General features: G+C 38.2%; 1 protein-coding gene across 4 annotated transcripts in view; it reads left to right on the forward strand.

Moving 5' to 3' along the window:
* Positions 1–18,183, forward strand: part of CUNH18orf25 (chromosome unknown C18orf25 homolog) — an 89,037-nt gene that overhangs the window by 57,166 nt on the left and 13,688 nt on the right. For 3 of the 4 annotated variants that reach the window (XM_042675103.1, XM_042675102.1, XM_042675104.1), the window contains exon 3: positions 5,046–5,228. The exons of the other annotated variant lie outside the window; for it this stretch is intronic. In XM_042675103.1, the coding sequence (XP_042531037.1) occupies positions 5,046–5,228 (183 nt within the window). The remainder of the gene's footprint in view (positions 1–5,045; positions 5,229–18,183) is intronic. 4 annotated transcript variants of the gene reach the window in all.

Below are 18,183 nucleotides of genomic sequence, written 5' to 3' on the forward strand. Positions count from 1 at the left end.
GCATGATTCCACCTTTTCTTGAGTCTTAGAGTGTTAGAGAAGGATAGAGGAGCATAAAAGAATTTTGTTCCTAAGTGTCTCCAGGGTACAAGAGGACCTCCAGTTCTAGATTTTTTTTTTCACTAGACTATAATGAGAGACTAACAACACTTGTGTTAAGTGGAAATGCTGTGTAAGCAAGGATGATACTAAATATGGGCTAATCCAAAATGGTATCTATTTAGTTTTGACAAACATTTATATGAATACATGGAAGCTAACATTTCACTTCAAACAAAAATACAAAACCTGTGTTTGTGATGATCTCATATAACTTAAAATTAGCAAAGCATTTACTTAACAAGTTGAGTTCATGTTTAAACAGAATGTGGCACCAAGTGAAGTTGTGATGTTTTATCAAAGATTTTTTTTTTGCTGGTCCTTGGGCTTGAACTTAGGGCCTGGGTGCCGACCCTGAGCTTTTGTGTTCAAGGCTAGTGTTCCAAAGAAAGCTCCAAGGAAAGTCTCAGGACTTTCCTGACCTAGCTGGCTTCAAACCTTGATCCCTAGATCTCAGCTTCCTGAGTAGCTAGGATTACAGGTGTGAGCACCACACCCACCTCATCAAGGCTTCTTGAATGCAGAGTTTATGCAGCAGAGAAGTATACATGATAAGGGAAGCAAACATGGTGATCAAGTGGGACAGTGCTGCTTATAAGTGGGGCAATGGGCCAGTATTGGAACAGTGTTGTGTTCTATTATGCCTTCTTTATCCCCAGACATAATTTATGAAGAAATGGGGAGTGAAATAATGGATCAGAGTCATAACAGCTAAGTGGGTAGGAAGATCTTTAAGCTGTGTGTCTGCTGCCAAAAATCTGTACTTCCTAAGCTTCTCATCTCCAATATTTTCCTCTTTCCTTTGACAGTGAGAACAGCTGTAGTGTATGGTTCCACCTAATTTGGGAGTCAGGTTTCTGGTCTGTTTAGTAGACAAAAGTTGGATGTGGTTGAACATTCTTTTAACCCTAGCTTCCTGGGAGGTTGAGACAGAAGAATCACAGATTTGTGGCCAGCCTGGGCAATTTAGCAAAACATTGTTTCATAGTAAAGTTTCTGGGGCTATAGTTCAATAGTGGAATGTTTACCTGGCATTTGCAGCATCCTAGGTTTAAACCCCAGTACTATCAAGGTGGGGATGTGGTAAATTGTGTAACTACTTTGTATACTTTTAAAATGCTGTGCTTCTCTTAGTCTAATTTGAAAGATAAATTTGTCATGGATAAGCACAACAGAGGAAAAGTTAGGTTTGGTAAATTGCTTTGTTTTTGTGACTCATTTTTTTTCTGTAGAATATATTTGAAAAGGAAACATTAAGCATTGAAAATTTGAAGGTCGTAAGACAGACTGTTGAAAATCATAAAAGAATAAACTCCCTTGTGTTTAGGAACATGTGACAACACAGACTATTTTGTATTTTGGTATTTAAAAAGTTAAAACCTTTTATGGGTTAGGAAATAATGAGAAGTTATAAACCTAACATAAAACATATAAGTTGATTTTTGTTGTGGTGGTGGTGGTATTGTTTCGTCAGTCGAGGGCTTGAACTCTGGGCCTGGGCGCTGTCCCTCAGCTCTTCAGCTCAAAGTGAGCGCTCTACCACTTGAGCCACAATGCCGCTTCCAGTTTTCTGGTGATTAATTGGAGCTAAGAGTCTCATGAACTTTCCTGCCCAGGCTGGCTTTGAACTATGATCCTCAGATCTCAGCCTCCTGAGTAGCTAGGATTATAGGCATGAGCCACCGGCTCCTGGTGAGTTGATTTTTTTTGGGGGGGGGGGGGCGGTTGTGGGGCCTGAACTCTGGGTCTGGGCACTGTCCCTCAGCTCTTCAGCTCAAGGCTAGCACTCTACCACTTGAGCTACAGCACCACCTCCGGCTTTTTTCTTTTTTGCTTATGTGGTGCTGAGGAATCGAACCCAGGGCCTCAGGCATGCAAGGCAAGCGTTCTACCACTGAGCCACCTTCCCAGCCCCATGTTGATTTTTTAAAATAAAAAGTAGTTGTTGGATTTTTTGACTTTATAACAACAAAATTTTCTAAAGATTTTAATCAGCCAGGCTTGGTGGCATACATTGGTAATTCTAGCCCTTGGTGGCAGAGACAGGAAAGAAACTTTGCCCCCAAAAGATATCAGTTAGGAGGAGTAACAGCACATGGATATAGATATTATATGACTGTGTTAAAAATTACCTTTTTAGAGAGATGCTTATTGTAGAAAAATTAACAAATTCACTTAGAAATTTTATATCTTGAAGCTATGACAGCCACCATAATTAGCATTTCTTCATAAATTATGTCCGGGAGACTACTGGTTGGGTAACTTTATATATTATATAGTAGAATATGCTTATGTTAACGATTACCTCTTTAAATTGTAATATTTATATAATTTTCATGAAGTGGGCTATTTTGATGAAAATCAAAAAAATCTTTTAGTAGCAATTCAGTTGTTCTAACAGCATAGAGGAATAATCAAATGTAGAGCAAGGATAGTATACCTGTGTTTATCTTATAATGAACTGACAGTGTAAATAGGTAATTTCTCCCATTTTCTTAGCTCGTTTTTGGTGGTGTAGTTTCTTTCTTTCTTTTTTTTTTTTTTTTTAAGAGGTACTTTTCAAATGCTGGGAGGGGGGGGAGCACTATAAAATCGTACTTGTGTTTCAATTCTGTTTAGCAAGAGTCAATTTTTAAAAAGAATACCACAAATTGTCACCATCAGTTAGTTAATATTCATTTACTGATTCAGAGTTCTAGCCCTAGTGCCAACTGCTTTCAACTTATTTAATCTTGGTTTGCTAATGATAGGTGTAAGATGATCTTGGAATACGGGATTCCTAACTGTCTCTCATCGAAAGAGGGAGTTGGAAAGGCTTCATTTCCTTCTTTTATTAAAGATTATATATTACTGACTTGTCCTTGTTTGAGTATATTGGAAATGGAAAAATGACAATGATCATAATTTATTTTAACTGTTAAGTATTATAATTAAAATATGAACATTTTGCTGTCTTTATGATGAATACTAAATTTAAGCTAAGTTATAAGGTGTGCTGTTTGGAAATATGGAAGATACAAGAATGAAGCCAGATAACAAGTTTATACTTGTATTTTCTACTGATGAAGACTTTCAGACAAGTTATTTCCATGGGTAGGTGATGTCACTCTGCATGTATATATACACTTATACTTACTTGCATGATTATACATGTAGGAGTGGTACAATTTTGACTTGACTGTTGACCTGTGTCCTCAGTTTGGGGGTGGAGGTGGGGAATGTGAGGACAAGAGGCTCTGAATGGTATCAGTGATATGTAGTTTAAAATAAATTGCTAATTTGGTAGAAACTCCTCGGGGCGGGGGGGAAGGAACCAACATAAAGCTGTTTTAAAAGTAGAACATACGGTCAAATAGTCAATATTGTACTTGGCCCTCATATTTTCTGCACCCAAATATTTGGACATCACACAATTCCATAATAATCATTTAAAACTCTGACGAAGATTCCATAGAACAATGTAAGTTTCTTTGGAAGAGAAAAACCCCAAAAATGAGCTCTTTTTTTTTTTCTCTCCCCATTTGTTGGTAAAATCTATTACCAACTGAAACTAAGGCCATATTGTTAAATTTTGGTGAATTTGATTTATCCTTTTAGGGAAATTGGAAATAATTTTTGAGAAGTCAAAATTGTTATGATCGTCAGAATTTCATATTGTGACATGTCTGTTCTTTATACGGTTGCACCTAACAGTTCATTTGCTCTTGTGTTTGATCATTTTTCATTTAAAATACGTTGTTACATAAATCTATGGTCTACTAGCTAGTTTTAGGTGATTCATCACAGTTGTGTTCCATGATTTTGTTCCTTGACATATACACAATGGATATCTGTGTTAAAATAGTAACATTGTGTTGTATTTCTTTATCCATTGACATCTGTATTTCTGTGTAGTCAAGACTTTCATAAAATAATTGTATTTAGAATTCATTTGTTGAGTTCATAGTTAAAATCTTTATGGAAACAAATGGTTTGCTTACACTTCATGTGTAGTTGTTGAAAGGGAAACAATTCCTTTAGCATTCTAATGTGGGAGTAATAGAGGGATTTCTTGAGTAAAAACTTTGATTTTTGCTTTTGCTATCATGTTAAGAAAAGGGAAGCTGTGCCATTTTAAAGCATGTATCTATTCTTCCAGCATGAAATATTGAGTTTTTTTTTAAGCACGAATTGCTACCATATAATTACTTTGGAATTTAATTTACCTTTTTCAGCTAGTTAGGATGATTTGGAGTGAGAGAGACCTATTATTTTTCCAGTAAGAACTATAATACCTTCCTTTAAAATCACTTATAAAATTGTATATTATTTACTTGAAGTGTGAGCTGATTGTCTTTCTCAGGGAAAAGAAAATATAAGTATCCCTCACAAGACATCCACAGCAAAATTCTGAAAATGAATTTGTTGCATTTTCTTTTAGTAGGATGCTGTAAGGTGTATAACATCTCTGCTTTTATAAAAGGGCTTTACTAGAAGTAAGTTAGTTAAATCAAACTCTGGTGTTAACTTTTTAAGTAATACATATATATTTGATTTTTTTTTCCTTTCTAAATCTAGCTACTAAAAGAATTAGATTCATTGGATTTTGATAGTGAAGTGTCTTTCCTTTAGAGAGTCAGTTTCACTTTCCTTGTGATCATCCCCTTTTTCTTAATTTGTTGCTCTTTAGAAGTATGGCAGGAATTTGGTGTAACATTGTTCAGTATAGTCTTGTCTTCTGTTCTTCATAATGACACTCCTTTTCCTCCAAGAACGTGTTCCTCACCTCTATAAGCTCAAATTATCTTTTCACCTTTAGATCATGCACAAAATTCTTGATTTATAAAGTGTAGTTTTTCCAGTCAGAATAATATGTTAAGGCAATTGGCATTTAGAGGGCTCTTAATTTCTGAAGTATTTTTCACCCCACAAGTTAGATACAAGTATACATTTTCTTTCCTCCCTAGATGGACCTCCAGTTGTAGCTCATTATGATATGTCTGACACCAGCTCTGACCCAGAAGTGGTAAATGTGGACAGTTTATTGGCGGCTGCAGTAGTTCAAGAACACACTAATTCTGTAGGCGGCCAGGACACAGGAGCTACCTGGAGGACCAGCGGGCTTCTAGAGGAGCTGAATACAGAGGCAGGTTGGTCTCTCCTACCCCCTTCTCTGATGATGTAATGTGCATGTGTCCTGGCAGCTATTTCTCCTGGTAGTGGACCTTGCTGACAGAGCTGGCCATGTATAATAGACCATTTAGTATTGAAATGATCGTGACTATCCAGTCTTGCTTTTTACAGATTTGGGTAGCATCCCATTTATTTTCCCTAATCAGAGAGCAGGAAAAATAAGGATATGTAAAACAAAGTGTAGGTAGCAGTTAGTTTCAATAGGGTTATTTCTTGGATTAAAAATGCCCAGCACATGAGAAAGCAACCCAGATACCGAAAGATTCTTTAAGCAGTTCTTCAGACTTTACTCTCTAAATAGCAGTATTGCAACTAAGATGGGATACTGTTGAAACTCTCCCAGCAGGACTGTTCATCTACAGTTCTGAAGCTTGCTGGGTGGCAGTGTCTCTATTGATTCCTCCATAGCAAGTTCTCATTTGCCTTTTTAATGCCTTTTAGTTTCTGCCTCAAATATCTCAGGAGGAAAAAAATCTCTTTGTATTGCATTATTTATCTTAGTTCTGTGATTATTCTTTCAGTTATATTTATTCACTGAGAAAGACACTACTTACACCTTTGAAAACCTTACAGTGTTTGCTTTAATATCTTCTTTGAATATTCTATAATTTAAACCTTTTTTTAGGCATAATATTAAAGGGGAAGGAATGTGAAAATACTGCTTATATACTGTACATTTTCCTTAAACTGTTTTTGAAGGATTATAGACATTGATTTTATGTGCTAATTTAGTAACTTAGTCACTTCCTAAAATATTTTTATTGAATATGTTTTATGAAAGTTGATTTATGGTTTTGAACTCTGTATTAAAATAGAACACCACTAATTGTTCTGAATTCCTTTTATAATCTTTGATTAGATTAAAGAAAGATCACTAGTTAACCATCTAATTAATTTATTATGGCTAATTTGAAGACTAGTTTTATTTTGGCTCTGATTTGATTGCCGATTACGTCTGATCTTAGACCAGTTGTTTTCTCTGAACTTTATTTTGTGCCAGTATTGAGGCTTGCCTCGTTCTCTGGCTTGCCCTTTTCTGCTCCTGGCTGGCACTTGACCACCTAAGCTGCATCTCCAATTATAGCTTGTTTTTGGTTAATTGGAGATTATTTATTAACCCAGTCTGGCTTTGAACCTCGATCTCAGCCTCCTGAATAGCTAGGTTATAGGCATGAGCCAATAGTGTAATATGGCTGGAGTTATTTATTTATTTATTATTGTTGTTGTTGTTGCCAGAGTTATTTATTATTGTTATTGTTGTTGTTGTTGTTGGTGGTGATGGTGTGTGTGTGTGTGTGTGTGTGTGTGTGTTTGTGTGTATGTATGTATGTGTGTGTGTCTGTGCGCGCATGTGCTGTGTCCCTGAGTTTTCTTGCTCAAGATACTCTACCACTTGAGTCACACTTCCACTTCTGGCCTTTTCGTTGGTTAACTGGGGATAAAAGTCTGTGGACTTTCCTGCCTGGGCTGTTTTCAAACATGATACTCAAATCTCAACCTTCTATGTAGCTAGGATTACAGGCATGAATCACCAGTGCCTGGCTAATTTTTTTTTTAAATTTAAATTTAGGTCTAGATTCAGCATATGAGAGGATACAGTTATCTGGCTTTATGAGTATGGCTTATTTTGCTTAATATATTAACTTCAGTTTGATCTATTTTTCTTCATGTCATTATTTTATTCTTTATAACTGAGTAGTATCCCACAGTATATATGTATATTTATATATACTATATATAAAATGTGTGTGTATATATATACATATATACATAATATACAAATATACACACATATGTACACCACATTTTCTTTGAGCTACTTGATCTATTAATGAGCAGCTAGATTTATCCCATGACTTAGTGGTGTGATAAGCATGGGTATGCTTATACAGATGGTCTGTTGTGTGCTGACTTGTAATTTCTTCAAGTATATATCCAAGAGTAGTATAGCAGTGTCATATGGTAGTTTGAATTTTAGATGAACCTCTATATTGATTTGAATTTACTAATTTATATTCCCACGAGCAATGTATATCTTTTTCCCTTCATATCCTCACCATTATTAGTCCTAGTAATTTCATTAGATTCAGCCAAATAATTTAAGGTTTGAAGTCTTAAATATCAGTAAAGCTACTAGCATTAGGGATAGTAATCACATTCAGGTTCAAGTATAGTTTCATGAACCAATTCATGAAAAATTAATTACAGAATTCCTGTGGGTATCAAAATCCCAGTATGCACATCTTCTGTGTATTTTCAGTCATCTCTGGATTGCTTTTTCTCCCTGGTGCCGGCGTTTGAACTCAGTGCTATGTACTCACTCAGTTTTGCTTGCTTGGCTGGTGCTCTACCACTTGAGTCATGCCTCTAGCCTGGCTTTTTACTGGCTATTTTAAAGATGGAGTAGTTCAGACTCTTCTGCCTGGTTTCGAATCATAGTTCTCTGAATTCTCTTAAATTTTTCAGTAGCTGGGTTCACAGGAGTCTTACTTGGGTTACTTAAAATATCTATTACATTATAAATGCTTTGTGCATAGTTGTTATATTGTTTAGGAAATAATGTCCAAACAGTGTATATATGTTCAGTACAAATATAACTTTTCCCCTAGTATTTTTCATTCATAGTGGGTTGAATACATGGATATGGAACTCCTAGGGAAGTAATAGTTAGCTTTTTAAAATTTAAAACCTGATACTTGGGTAACTGCCACCATCTTTTTTAAGATATAAAATATTGCAAAAGTAAGCTGGGCGCCAGTGGCTCACGCCTGTAGTCCTAGCTACTGAGGAGGCTGAGATCCGAGGATCACGGTTCAAAGCCAGCCCAGGCAGAAAAGTCTGTGAGACTCTTATCTCCAGTAAACCACTAGAAAACCAGAAGTGGCGCTGTGGCTCAAGTGGTAGAATGCTCGCCTTGAGCTGGAGAGCGCAGGGACAGCGCCCCAGCCCAGAGTTCAAGCCCCACCACCGACTAACAACAAAAAAAAAAATTGCAAAAGTATGGGAGGGGGAAAAGAAAATCTCCTTTTCCCTTCTTACTCAGTAAATAACCCAAATTTGGTATTTAATGTTTGGTATTTTCATATTTCTTTGTAGCTTTTTGCAAGTGTTGATAATCGTTAGATGTGAGACTAGTTCATTTTCTTCTGCCTTTTAATGTTCAACTATATGAATATTCTCTCATTGGACCTGCAGGGGTCCTATTTTTAAATGATACTGTTATTAAGATTTGTCACTCTGGGTACTGGTGACTCATACCTTTGCAATCCTAGCTACTTAGGAGGCTGAGAGATCTGAGAATTACGTTACCAGGGTCATGAAAGTCCATAAGAGTCTTATTTATTTTCAATTAACCATCAAAAATGCCAGAAGTGGCAGTGTTGTTCAGGCAGTAGTAGCCTTGGGCACAAAAGCTCAAGGACAGGCCCTGAGTTCAAGCCCCAATATTGGTATGCGCATACACGCACACACACATGCGCAAACGCACACAGAAAAAAAGTCATATATCCTGTATGTGTCTCTTGGTATATGCATATATAACATCCCTGGAATATAATATATAGAGAGAACACAAGTTTTATTGTAATATAAATGTATAGGTTTGGCTTAGCATATAATCTCAGTTGAACATTAAAAAAGCCATTTATTTGCTCTTTCAAAGTCATTTTTACTTAAATATGACAATGTAATTATAGGAATGTAAGTAAAATGTACTATCATCATCATCATCGTCATCATCATCACCATCATTATTGGTTTGTGTCTACCAGTACTGGGGCTTGAACTCAGAGCTTTGTGCTCTCCTTAAGCTTCTTTATTACTGGCGCTTTACCATTTGAGCCATGTCTCCAGTTCCAGTTTTTTGCTAGTTAATTGGAAATACTAGGCTGGCTCTAAACTATGTTTAATAGCATCTTAAGGTTGGGATGTAACTCAGATAACACTTCAGTATATGCCAGACCCTGGGTTTTTTCCTAGCACTGGGAAAAATTAAAACAAAAAGCTCAGGAATTATAACTTCACTGGGTGGATAGGGTCATACAAAGAAGCATTAGAGAAAGCAAAGCACAAAAGTGGAGTAAAATTAGCACTACTTTAAAGGTTGTTAATATCATAAGTGAACTAACATACAGAGTGCTTAGTACAGGTTATAGCAAACACATGGTAAGTTCCTAGTAACCAGAATTAGGCTAATAATAATTTGCTGAAGTAGACTCAGTAAGGAACTGTGTAGTGTGTCAGTCAGTGATTTCTAGTTTATTGTCCTTCCCTGAAGTAGTAGTATTCCATCAGCTTTGTCTGAATACAGAAATAATTTAGGGTGCCTCTAAAAAGTTCAAATCTTCTGTTTCTCCTTAAGATTATATTAGTAAATCTGAAATAGGGCCTGGGAATCTCTTTTTAGTGATAATTCCTAGGTAGCTCTTGGATCCAGTATATTTAGGAAACTACCATATATCTTTTTGTAGGTGAGAGCCTGACAGACTTTCTTGTCTAATAGCTTTGAACCTCAATCCTCATATCTCAACATTCTGGTTAGGATTACAAGCATGAACCATTGGGGCTAGCTAGACTTTATAATATGATCAGAAATATAACAGATCAGAGACAATGTAGAGTCTATTGACTTTTGGAGTTGTATTTTTTTTTTTTTTCCACTTCTCCTCCTCCCAGTTTTAAGTTTTCTGTAATGTTTTTCCTGGAAGAATAAACACAAAGTAGTAATTCACTTTTTTTTTTTTTTTGCCAGTCGTGGGGCTTGAACTCTGGGCTTGGGCGCTGTCCCTGCGCTCTTCAGCTCAAGGCACTCTTCAGCTCAAGGCCAGTGCTCTAACGCTTGAGCCACAGCACCACTTCTGGTTTTCTAGTGGTTTATTGGAGATAAGAGTCTCATGGACTTTTCTGCCTGGGCTGGCTTTGAACTATGATCCTCGGATCTCAGCCTCCTGAGTAGCTAGGGTTATAGGCGTGAGCCACTGGCGCCTGGCCAATAATTCGCATTTTTTAAAGCTAAAGGAGCAATGACTTAAGACTTGAATCTTTACTTGTAAGTAACGACTGCTGTCATCCAATTTGATGCTTTCCTGTCCAGTATATTGCAAAGATGCAGAGCTTTTTTTTATATTTTTTTTGAGTTAATTTCGTATTTATTTTTCAAGGACTGTGAATGGCAAATACCTTCAGATTTCTTCTCCCTTCCCCTTTTAGGGATTAAACTAAATCAAATTTGTTCTGAAGTCTATGGCAAGACAAGGGTCCTTAGCTTTAGAGTTTGGACATTTGGGGTAGATACCTATCTATTGTGGTCAGACCTTATTCTTGCTAGATTTCCAAAATAACTTTCATTTCTTTTGAAGACAAAAGGCCATTATAATTTAGTTATTGTTTTGTTGCTGTGCTCCTACTACTCTGCCTATCTGCCTACCTCCCTATCTTGGTAATTGTTTCTGATTTATTTATGTGTCTGTAATGGGAGGACAAAAAGTTTGGAACTTTCTCATAGAGTGAAAGAAGTTATTTTTAAAGATCTACATGGGCTAGTATCTACTCAGAGATAGCCTGTTGCTGTAAGAGCTAAATATAAATGCTCTGCTTTATTTTTGTTTAATATATGGTAATTGTGGCATTTATGTATATAAATGTATATGTATATATGGTAAATGTGGTATTTTCTTACAGAGCTTGTTTTTGTCTTAGAACTGGAAAAGACAGTTTTTAGACAGCATTTGCAGAATACCAGAGCATTTTTGGTGTACTTTTATGTAGGTATTGTTCTGCCCTTGGGTTCATATGAAGTTATATAGTGAGGTGGGGGTAGGAACAGAAAAGGCCCACAGGCCCCAGAATTTCAAGTTCTGCAATGGAGCTTGAAGGTGAAGGTGGTTACATTGAGAAGAAAGGACTAATGGTCCCTAGTCTAAAACAGATGCAGGAGAAGAGACATTCCCAAATGCCTGTTGCAGAGCATAACATTCTTAGTGAATTTGCTAAAGTTAAATTTTCATGTTTTTCAAGTTAATTTTTATTTATTTTTGTTATTATTATAAAGGTGATGTGCAGAGGGGTTACGGTTATGTAAATCAGATAAAGAGTACATTTCTTTTTGGATGTCACCCCTTCGCTCACTCTCTCCAGTTTTTCACTCCTGCCTCACCCACAAGTTGTGTGTTTCATTTTCAACATAGTGTCTAGTGAGTAGCACTGCTGCACTTTACTCTTTGTTCACTCTTTGTCCCTCCATTTCTGTGTTCCCTCTTACCCTCCAAGAAGATAATGAACAAACAGGACAAAAAGAAAAGAAAAAAAACAGCAACAACAAAAACAAAACAAAAAAAACCCTCTTGTTTCCATTTCCTGAAGTTTATTTCGATAAATATTATTTTATTTGACCAGATAATTTTATTTTTATTTATTTTTTTGTTGGTTGTGGGGCCTGAACTCAAGGCATAGCACTGTCTCTGAGCTTTTTCACTCAAGGCTAGTACTCTTATCACTTTGAGCCTCTGTGCCACTTCCAGTTTTCTGGTGGTTAATTTGAGATAAGTCTCATGGACTTTGCTGCTTCGAATGGCTTTGAACCACAGTCCTCAGATCTCAGCCTCCTGAGTAGCTAGGATTACAGGCATGAGCCCCCAGCACCAGGCAAGATAATTTTTATTTTTTGCTTAGCTGACTTGCTATTTGCATGACTCATTTTCTAATGTCTCTAATAGGAAATGTGGCAAAAATTCACCCCTCCCTCCCTCTCTTTCTTCCTCTCTTCTTTCCTTCCTTCCTTGAAGAGTGAAAGAAGTTTCCTTCCTTCCTTCCTTCCTTCCTTCCTTCCTTCCTTCCTTCCTTCCTTCCTTCCTTCCTTCCTTCCTTCCTTCCTTCCTTCCTTCCTTCCTTCCTTCCTTCCTTCTTCCCCCCCTCCCTCCCTCCCTCCCTGTCCCTCCCTCCCTCCCTCCCTCCTTGTCCCTCCCTCCTTCCCTGTCCCTCCCTCCCTGTCCCTCCCTCCTCCCTCCCTCCCTTCCTTCCTTCCTCTTGCCAGTCCCTTCATTTTGCTTTTAGTCTTTCGCTAGAGTTTTATAGCTTTTGCCCAGGATGATCTTGGACTGCAGTCCTTGTGTCTCTGTCTCCCAAGTATTACAAGTATGTACACCATGCCCTCCTGTGTAGGAGTTTTTAACATGCACCTGAGAGTTTGGACTAAACACCTTCATCACTATCTTGTCCCTTATTTTATATCATATCTTTAAAACTAAGTAGTGCAGGGTTTGTAACAGTTCTAAGTGCCATGTTTGGATTGCAATTTTTGTTCTGTGAGACAATCTTGATCATGACCCAAGCAGGCCTGCAACTCACTGTGTAGCCCAGGTAGACCTTGAACTTGAGATCTTCTGAGACAGCTCTGAGTTCTAGGATTACAGACATGCACCAACATACTTGACTTTCAGATTGCAATTTTCATGTCCACAATTACTCTGCTAACATTATTTGGATTGATCTAGGACTGAAAATGGTACAGTAATTACTACTTTTTGGATCTTTATTGGATGAGTTAAGTCAGAAGAATCTCAAATACTGGTTAAGGGTAATTTGTATAAAATTTAACAAATGTAACAATGAATTTCATTCCTTACCCATTCTTTTTTTTTTCTTGTCTGTCATGGGGCTTGAACTCTGGGTGCTGTTCTTGAACTGCTCTTCAGCTCTACCACGTGAGCCACAGTACCGCTTCGTTTCCTGGAGGTTATTTGGAGAGTCTCATGAACTTTCCTCCTGCCTGGGCTGGCTTTGATCCGTGATCCTCAGTTCTCAGCCTCCTGAGTAGTTAGGATTACAGGCGTGAGCCACTGGTACCTGGCCCCCTTTTCCATTCTTAAAAAGTAAAAGTGTACTAGTAGAGTGATCCATCCTCCCCTCCCCTGCCCTCCCCTTCTTTCTTTCTTTCATCATGGAGCCTGAACTCTAGGCCTGGGCACTGTCCCTCAGATCTTCAACTCAAGGTTAGCACTCTCCCACTTGAGCCACAGCACCATTTCTGGCTTTTTCTGCTTATGTGGTGCTGAGGAATCAAACTCAGGGCCTCATGCATGCAAGGCAAGCACTCTACCACTGAGCCACCTTCCCAGCCCCTTCAGTGATGTTTCTACTTCTGAAATGAGCTTTGGAAGTGTAGGTCAGGATGAGGGGGTCACTTAGTGGATACTGATTTTCCAGAAGTACTGATAACTGAAACATGTCACAAAATAGCCCTATCAAATAAATTAGAATTAGAATTGTGATAGAACTGGGCACAGAAATGCTTATGAATTAACTGATTCTGTTTTCTCTCTTTCTTTCTCTCTTTCTCTCTTCTCCTCTCTTCTCTCTTCTCTCTTTCTCTCTTTCTTTCTTTCTTTCTTTCTTTCTTTCTTTCTTTCTTTCTTTCTTTCTTTCTTTCTTCTCTTCTTTCTTTCTTTCTTTCTTTCTTTCTTTCTTTCTTTCTTTGTCTTTCTTTCTTTCTTTCTTTCTTTTCTTTCCTTCTCCTTCCTTCCTTCCTTCCTTCCTTCCTTCCTTCCTTCCTTCCTTCCTTCCTTCCTTCCTTCCTTCCTTCCGTCCGTCCGTCCTTCCTTCCGTCCTTCCGTCCGTCCTTCCTTCCTTCCTTCTTTCTTTCTTTCTTTCTTTCTTTCTTTCTTTTCTTTCTTTCTTTTCTTTCTTTCTTTCTTTCTTTCTTTCTTTCTTTCTTTCTTTCTTTCTTTCTTTCTTTCTTCTTTCTTTCTTTCTTTCCTTCTTTCTTTCTTTCTTTCTTTCTTTCTTTCTTTCTTTCTTTCTTTCTTTCTTTCTTTCTTTCTTTCTTTCTTTCTTTCTTTCTTTCTTTCTTTCTTTCTGTCTGTCTTTCTGTCTTTCTTTCCTTTCCCCCTTTCCCTTCCCTTTCTCTTTCTTTCTCTTTCTCGTCAGTTGTGGGCTTGAACTCTGGGCCTGGATGCTGTCCCTCAGCTCTTCAGTTCAAGGCGAGCACTCTCCTACTTGAGCCATAGCGCCACTTCTAGTTTTCTGGTGGTTAATTGGAGATAAGAGTCTCATAGACTTTCTTTCCCCCGGCTGGCTTTGAACTTCAATCCCCTGATCTCAGCCTCCTGAGTAGCTAGGATTACAGGCATGAGCCACAGGTGCCCTGCCTGTTCTTGCTTTTATATAATTACTATTGTTTAAAAGCATCCAGTGATTAAGAAGGAAGAGTTTGGTTTTACCAATAGTGACTCTTAAAATTTGCCTTTTAAGTTTAATTGAATTCACTTTTTTTTTTTTTTTTTAGGATCAGGGTAGATTTATTTATTTTTAGATCATGTGAGTCCTTTATTACAAGTGACTTTAAGTGCTTGTTGGAGCTCAGCTCCTTCCTTGCTTCTTAGTGAGTAGGCACAGTTTAAGGTGTTTGTCCACATATAGTAACTATTCATGATAGCAGAATTTTCTTTTTTTCTTTTTTTTGCAAATTCTTTATTGTGATTAAGTGATTACATAATTTCACAAATTTCACAGTATTGTGGGATAGTGATGCTTAAAGTCACAAACACATTCTGACTTTCATGGGGCAAATTGTCTATCATGGTCTGTAACATTTATGAGTTCTATGCACTTTGACAGTATAGTTATTTCTTCTACCTCGGGTGATATGTGCATTCCTTTCCTTTTGCATAGCATCAGCTGTTCCCTCTTTCCCACTCGTTCTCCCTCCCATCGCTGCCATTGAGTTGCTTAGTTCATTTTGATCAATGTCCAGTGCAGATGATGGGTCCCACTGTTGTATGTTTTTCCCTGATTCCCTCTAGTTCTGTATCTTCCTCCTAGTTTTCCTCCATTGTGCACATATATACCATATATGTGATCAGCAGCATGGGGTTATTTAGTAGTGATTCGACCAGATGAGTAGAAGTCCTTTATTTTTCAAGTCTTGTTAACTTTGTCGTATCACCTACATTTTGGATTTAACATCCACTTATCAAGGAGACTATGTGCCATTTGTCTCTTTGCTCTTGGCTAACCTCACTCAACATGATTTCTTTTAGTTCCATCCATTTCCCTGAAAATGCCATTATTTTGTCCTTTCTAATGGCTGCATAATATTCCATTTTGTTTAGATACCACAATTTTTGGATCCATTCATCTGTGGTGGGGCATCTGGGTTGTTTACAGATTCTGGCTATTGTGAACAGTGTTGCTATAAACATGGAGGTGCATGTGTCCTGGTATCCTGGCTCCTTTTGTTCAGGATAGATGCCTAGGAGTAGTATGGCTGGGTCATAGGGGTAGTCAATATTTAGCTTTCTGAGGACTGCTTTCCAAAGTGGTTGTATAAGTGTACATTCCCACCAGCAATGCAATAGGGTTCCTCTTTCTCTGCATCCCCTCCAGCATTTGTCATTGGCTGAATTTAGGATGTGGGCCATTCTAACTGGGGTAAGGTGGTATCTCAGGGTTGTCTTTATTTGATAGCAGAATTTTCAAGTGTAAAGAAAGAGACTAAGTCAGGTACCAGTAATGTAAGTATAAGTAAAACCATTAATGCATCAGTGCATGACAGTGAGTGAGAATAATACCCAAGAAGGAACAGGCTGATGGTATTGGTACAATAGAATGGATGGTGTAATTTAGAAATGATTAGAATCTTAAAATTGTGGTTAAGAGTAGCTTCATTTTTAGAAGACTGTAGGAATGCCAACATTTTTAGGAAACAAGACATGTAGCTGGGCACCAGTGCCTAAGTCCTATAATCCTAGCTACCCAGGAAGCTAAGATCTCATGATTACAGTTCAAAGCCAGCCCAGGTAGGAAAGTCTGTGAAACTCTTTTATCTCCAATTAACCACCAAAAAGCCAGAAGTGAAGCTGTGGTTTATAGTGGTAGAGTACCAGCTAAGGGACAGTGTCCAGGCCTTGAGTTCAAACCCTAGTGCCGACACAAAAACAACAAAAAAGCCCCAAATATTATGCATTGCATATACACCTTTATCTCCCCCCTCCCCCTTCCCTGTCCCTTTCTCTCCCTCTCTCTCCCTCCCCCTCTCCCTCTCTCTCCCTTTCCTCCCCTCTCGCTCTCCCCCTGTCCCTCTTGCCCCCTTCCTCGCCTGTTGTGGGACCTGAACTCTGGGCTTGGGTGCTCTCTCTCAGCTGTTCAGCTCAAGGCTGGTGCCCTACCACTTGAGCCACAGCACCTCTTCTGGCTTTTTTTTGCTTATGTGGGGCTGAAGAATCGAACCCAGGGCCTCATGTATGCAAGGCAAGCACTCTACCACTGGGCCACCTTCCCAGCCCCTACATCTTTCTCTCTTAAATCAGTTTCTCAGTACCACATCACTCATTTCCCTATAGTCAGACTTCTTAGAATTTGTCCTGTCTTCATTCCATTATTCTTCAGTTTTGCTACAGTGGCTTCTGCCCTCACTCATGAGACTCCCCTTTTCAAGGTTCATCTGTGATCATTGTATCTCAGTTCCTATAGGGTTCTGTCAGATCTTCTTACTTGGCCCCTCAGTTGAGTGTTATAAACCACATCCTTCTAGAAATGTGTTTTAGTGTCCATGACATCGCACCTTTGTGATATTCGTTTGCTCTGGGCTTCTTTTCCTCTGTTTATAACTTTTTTAATCACATTCATCTATTTTTTTTTTTTTTTGGTTGTGAGGCCTGAACTCTGGGCTGGGCACTGTCCCTCAGCTCTTCAGCTCAAGGAGTACTCTACCACGTGAGCCACAGCGCCACTTCTGGCTTTTTCTGTTTATGTGGTGCTGAGGAATTGAACCGAGGGCCTCATGCATGCAAGGCAAGCACTCTACCACTGAGCCATCTCCCAGCCCCTAATCACATTCATCTAGATTCTATTCTATGCTTCCTTCACTCTTATGAATGATTTTCTTGTCTACACTACTGCTGAGGATTTACCAAGTGTTTGTTTATTTTCTAGACCAAAGAGATTTTGAACAGATATCTAACAGCTTGTTGGATGTCTTGAAAACACATTAACAGCTACCTTCTGCTTTCATTAGTATACTATATGGCAGTATATGCTAGTTGCCTCAATCAGAAACATAAGCATTTTTTTAAGTTCCTATGTTCTTTCATTCTCAGCATCACTAATACACACACACACACACACACACACACACACACACACACACATGCACACACACAAAATTAATTAATTAGTTAATTAATCCACCATTTTGTGTCTTTCCCAGTTCAGCACAGTCCTTTCTCACCCAGGAAAGTTAAACAGGCTAACTGGTTGACTTGCCTTTAGTTTTCCTGTCTTGATGTCAGTTTGATTCACTCTACCACTGAGCCACCTTCCCAGCCCTGATTTCTATACTTCAAAACAAAGCTCTTTGAAGGTAGTAAGCCAGATCATGCCACTCAGTCCTCCATGAAGATCTTCCAGTGGCTTTCCTGTTCACAAGATCAAGTCTAGATTCCATGATCCAAGTTCTGTTGATGTTACTAGCCTTGTTCTCATTTCTCTTTCAGATCGATTTATCCCACATTTCACCAAACTCACCTGAAGGCAACAAAACATTCCTTGTGCTACTTATTACCTGTGCCTTATCCTTCCTGAGAGCTTACCCTCCCTGATTACCCTCTAGCCCGCAGAACATTCCTTTTCTATGTAGGGTACTCAATTTTTTTTTTTTTTTTTTGAGAGTAGGTTTCACTGTTACAGCATCCCCAGCTATATATCACTCTATATTACCCTCCTGAGCACTGGGGTTACAATTATAGACTTGTACCATCGTTCTTGAATTCTAAGCTAAGAACTTAATCTTCAAGAAAGACCTCCATCTTTCTAGTATAGATGGTTTAGGGCCACAGTGCGGTGGGTTGTTTTTATGTAGCATAATTTGTAGCATGCCATGAACCAGTACTTATAGGAATATAAAACTGAAGTAAATGA

The sequence above is a fragment of the Dipodomys spectabilis genome, unplaced genomic scaffold, assembly GCF_019054845.1.
Source record: "Dipodomys spectabilis isolate Male_0828 unplaced genomic scaffold, ASM1905484v1 ptg000024l, whole genome shotgun sequence".
NCBI lineage: Eukaryota > Metazoa > Chordata > Mammalia > Rodentia > Heteromyidae > Dipodomys > Dipodomys spectabilis.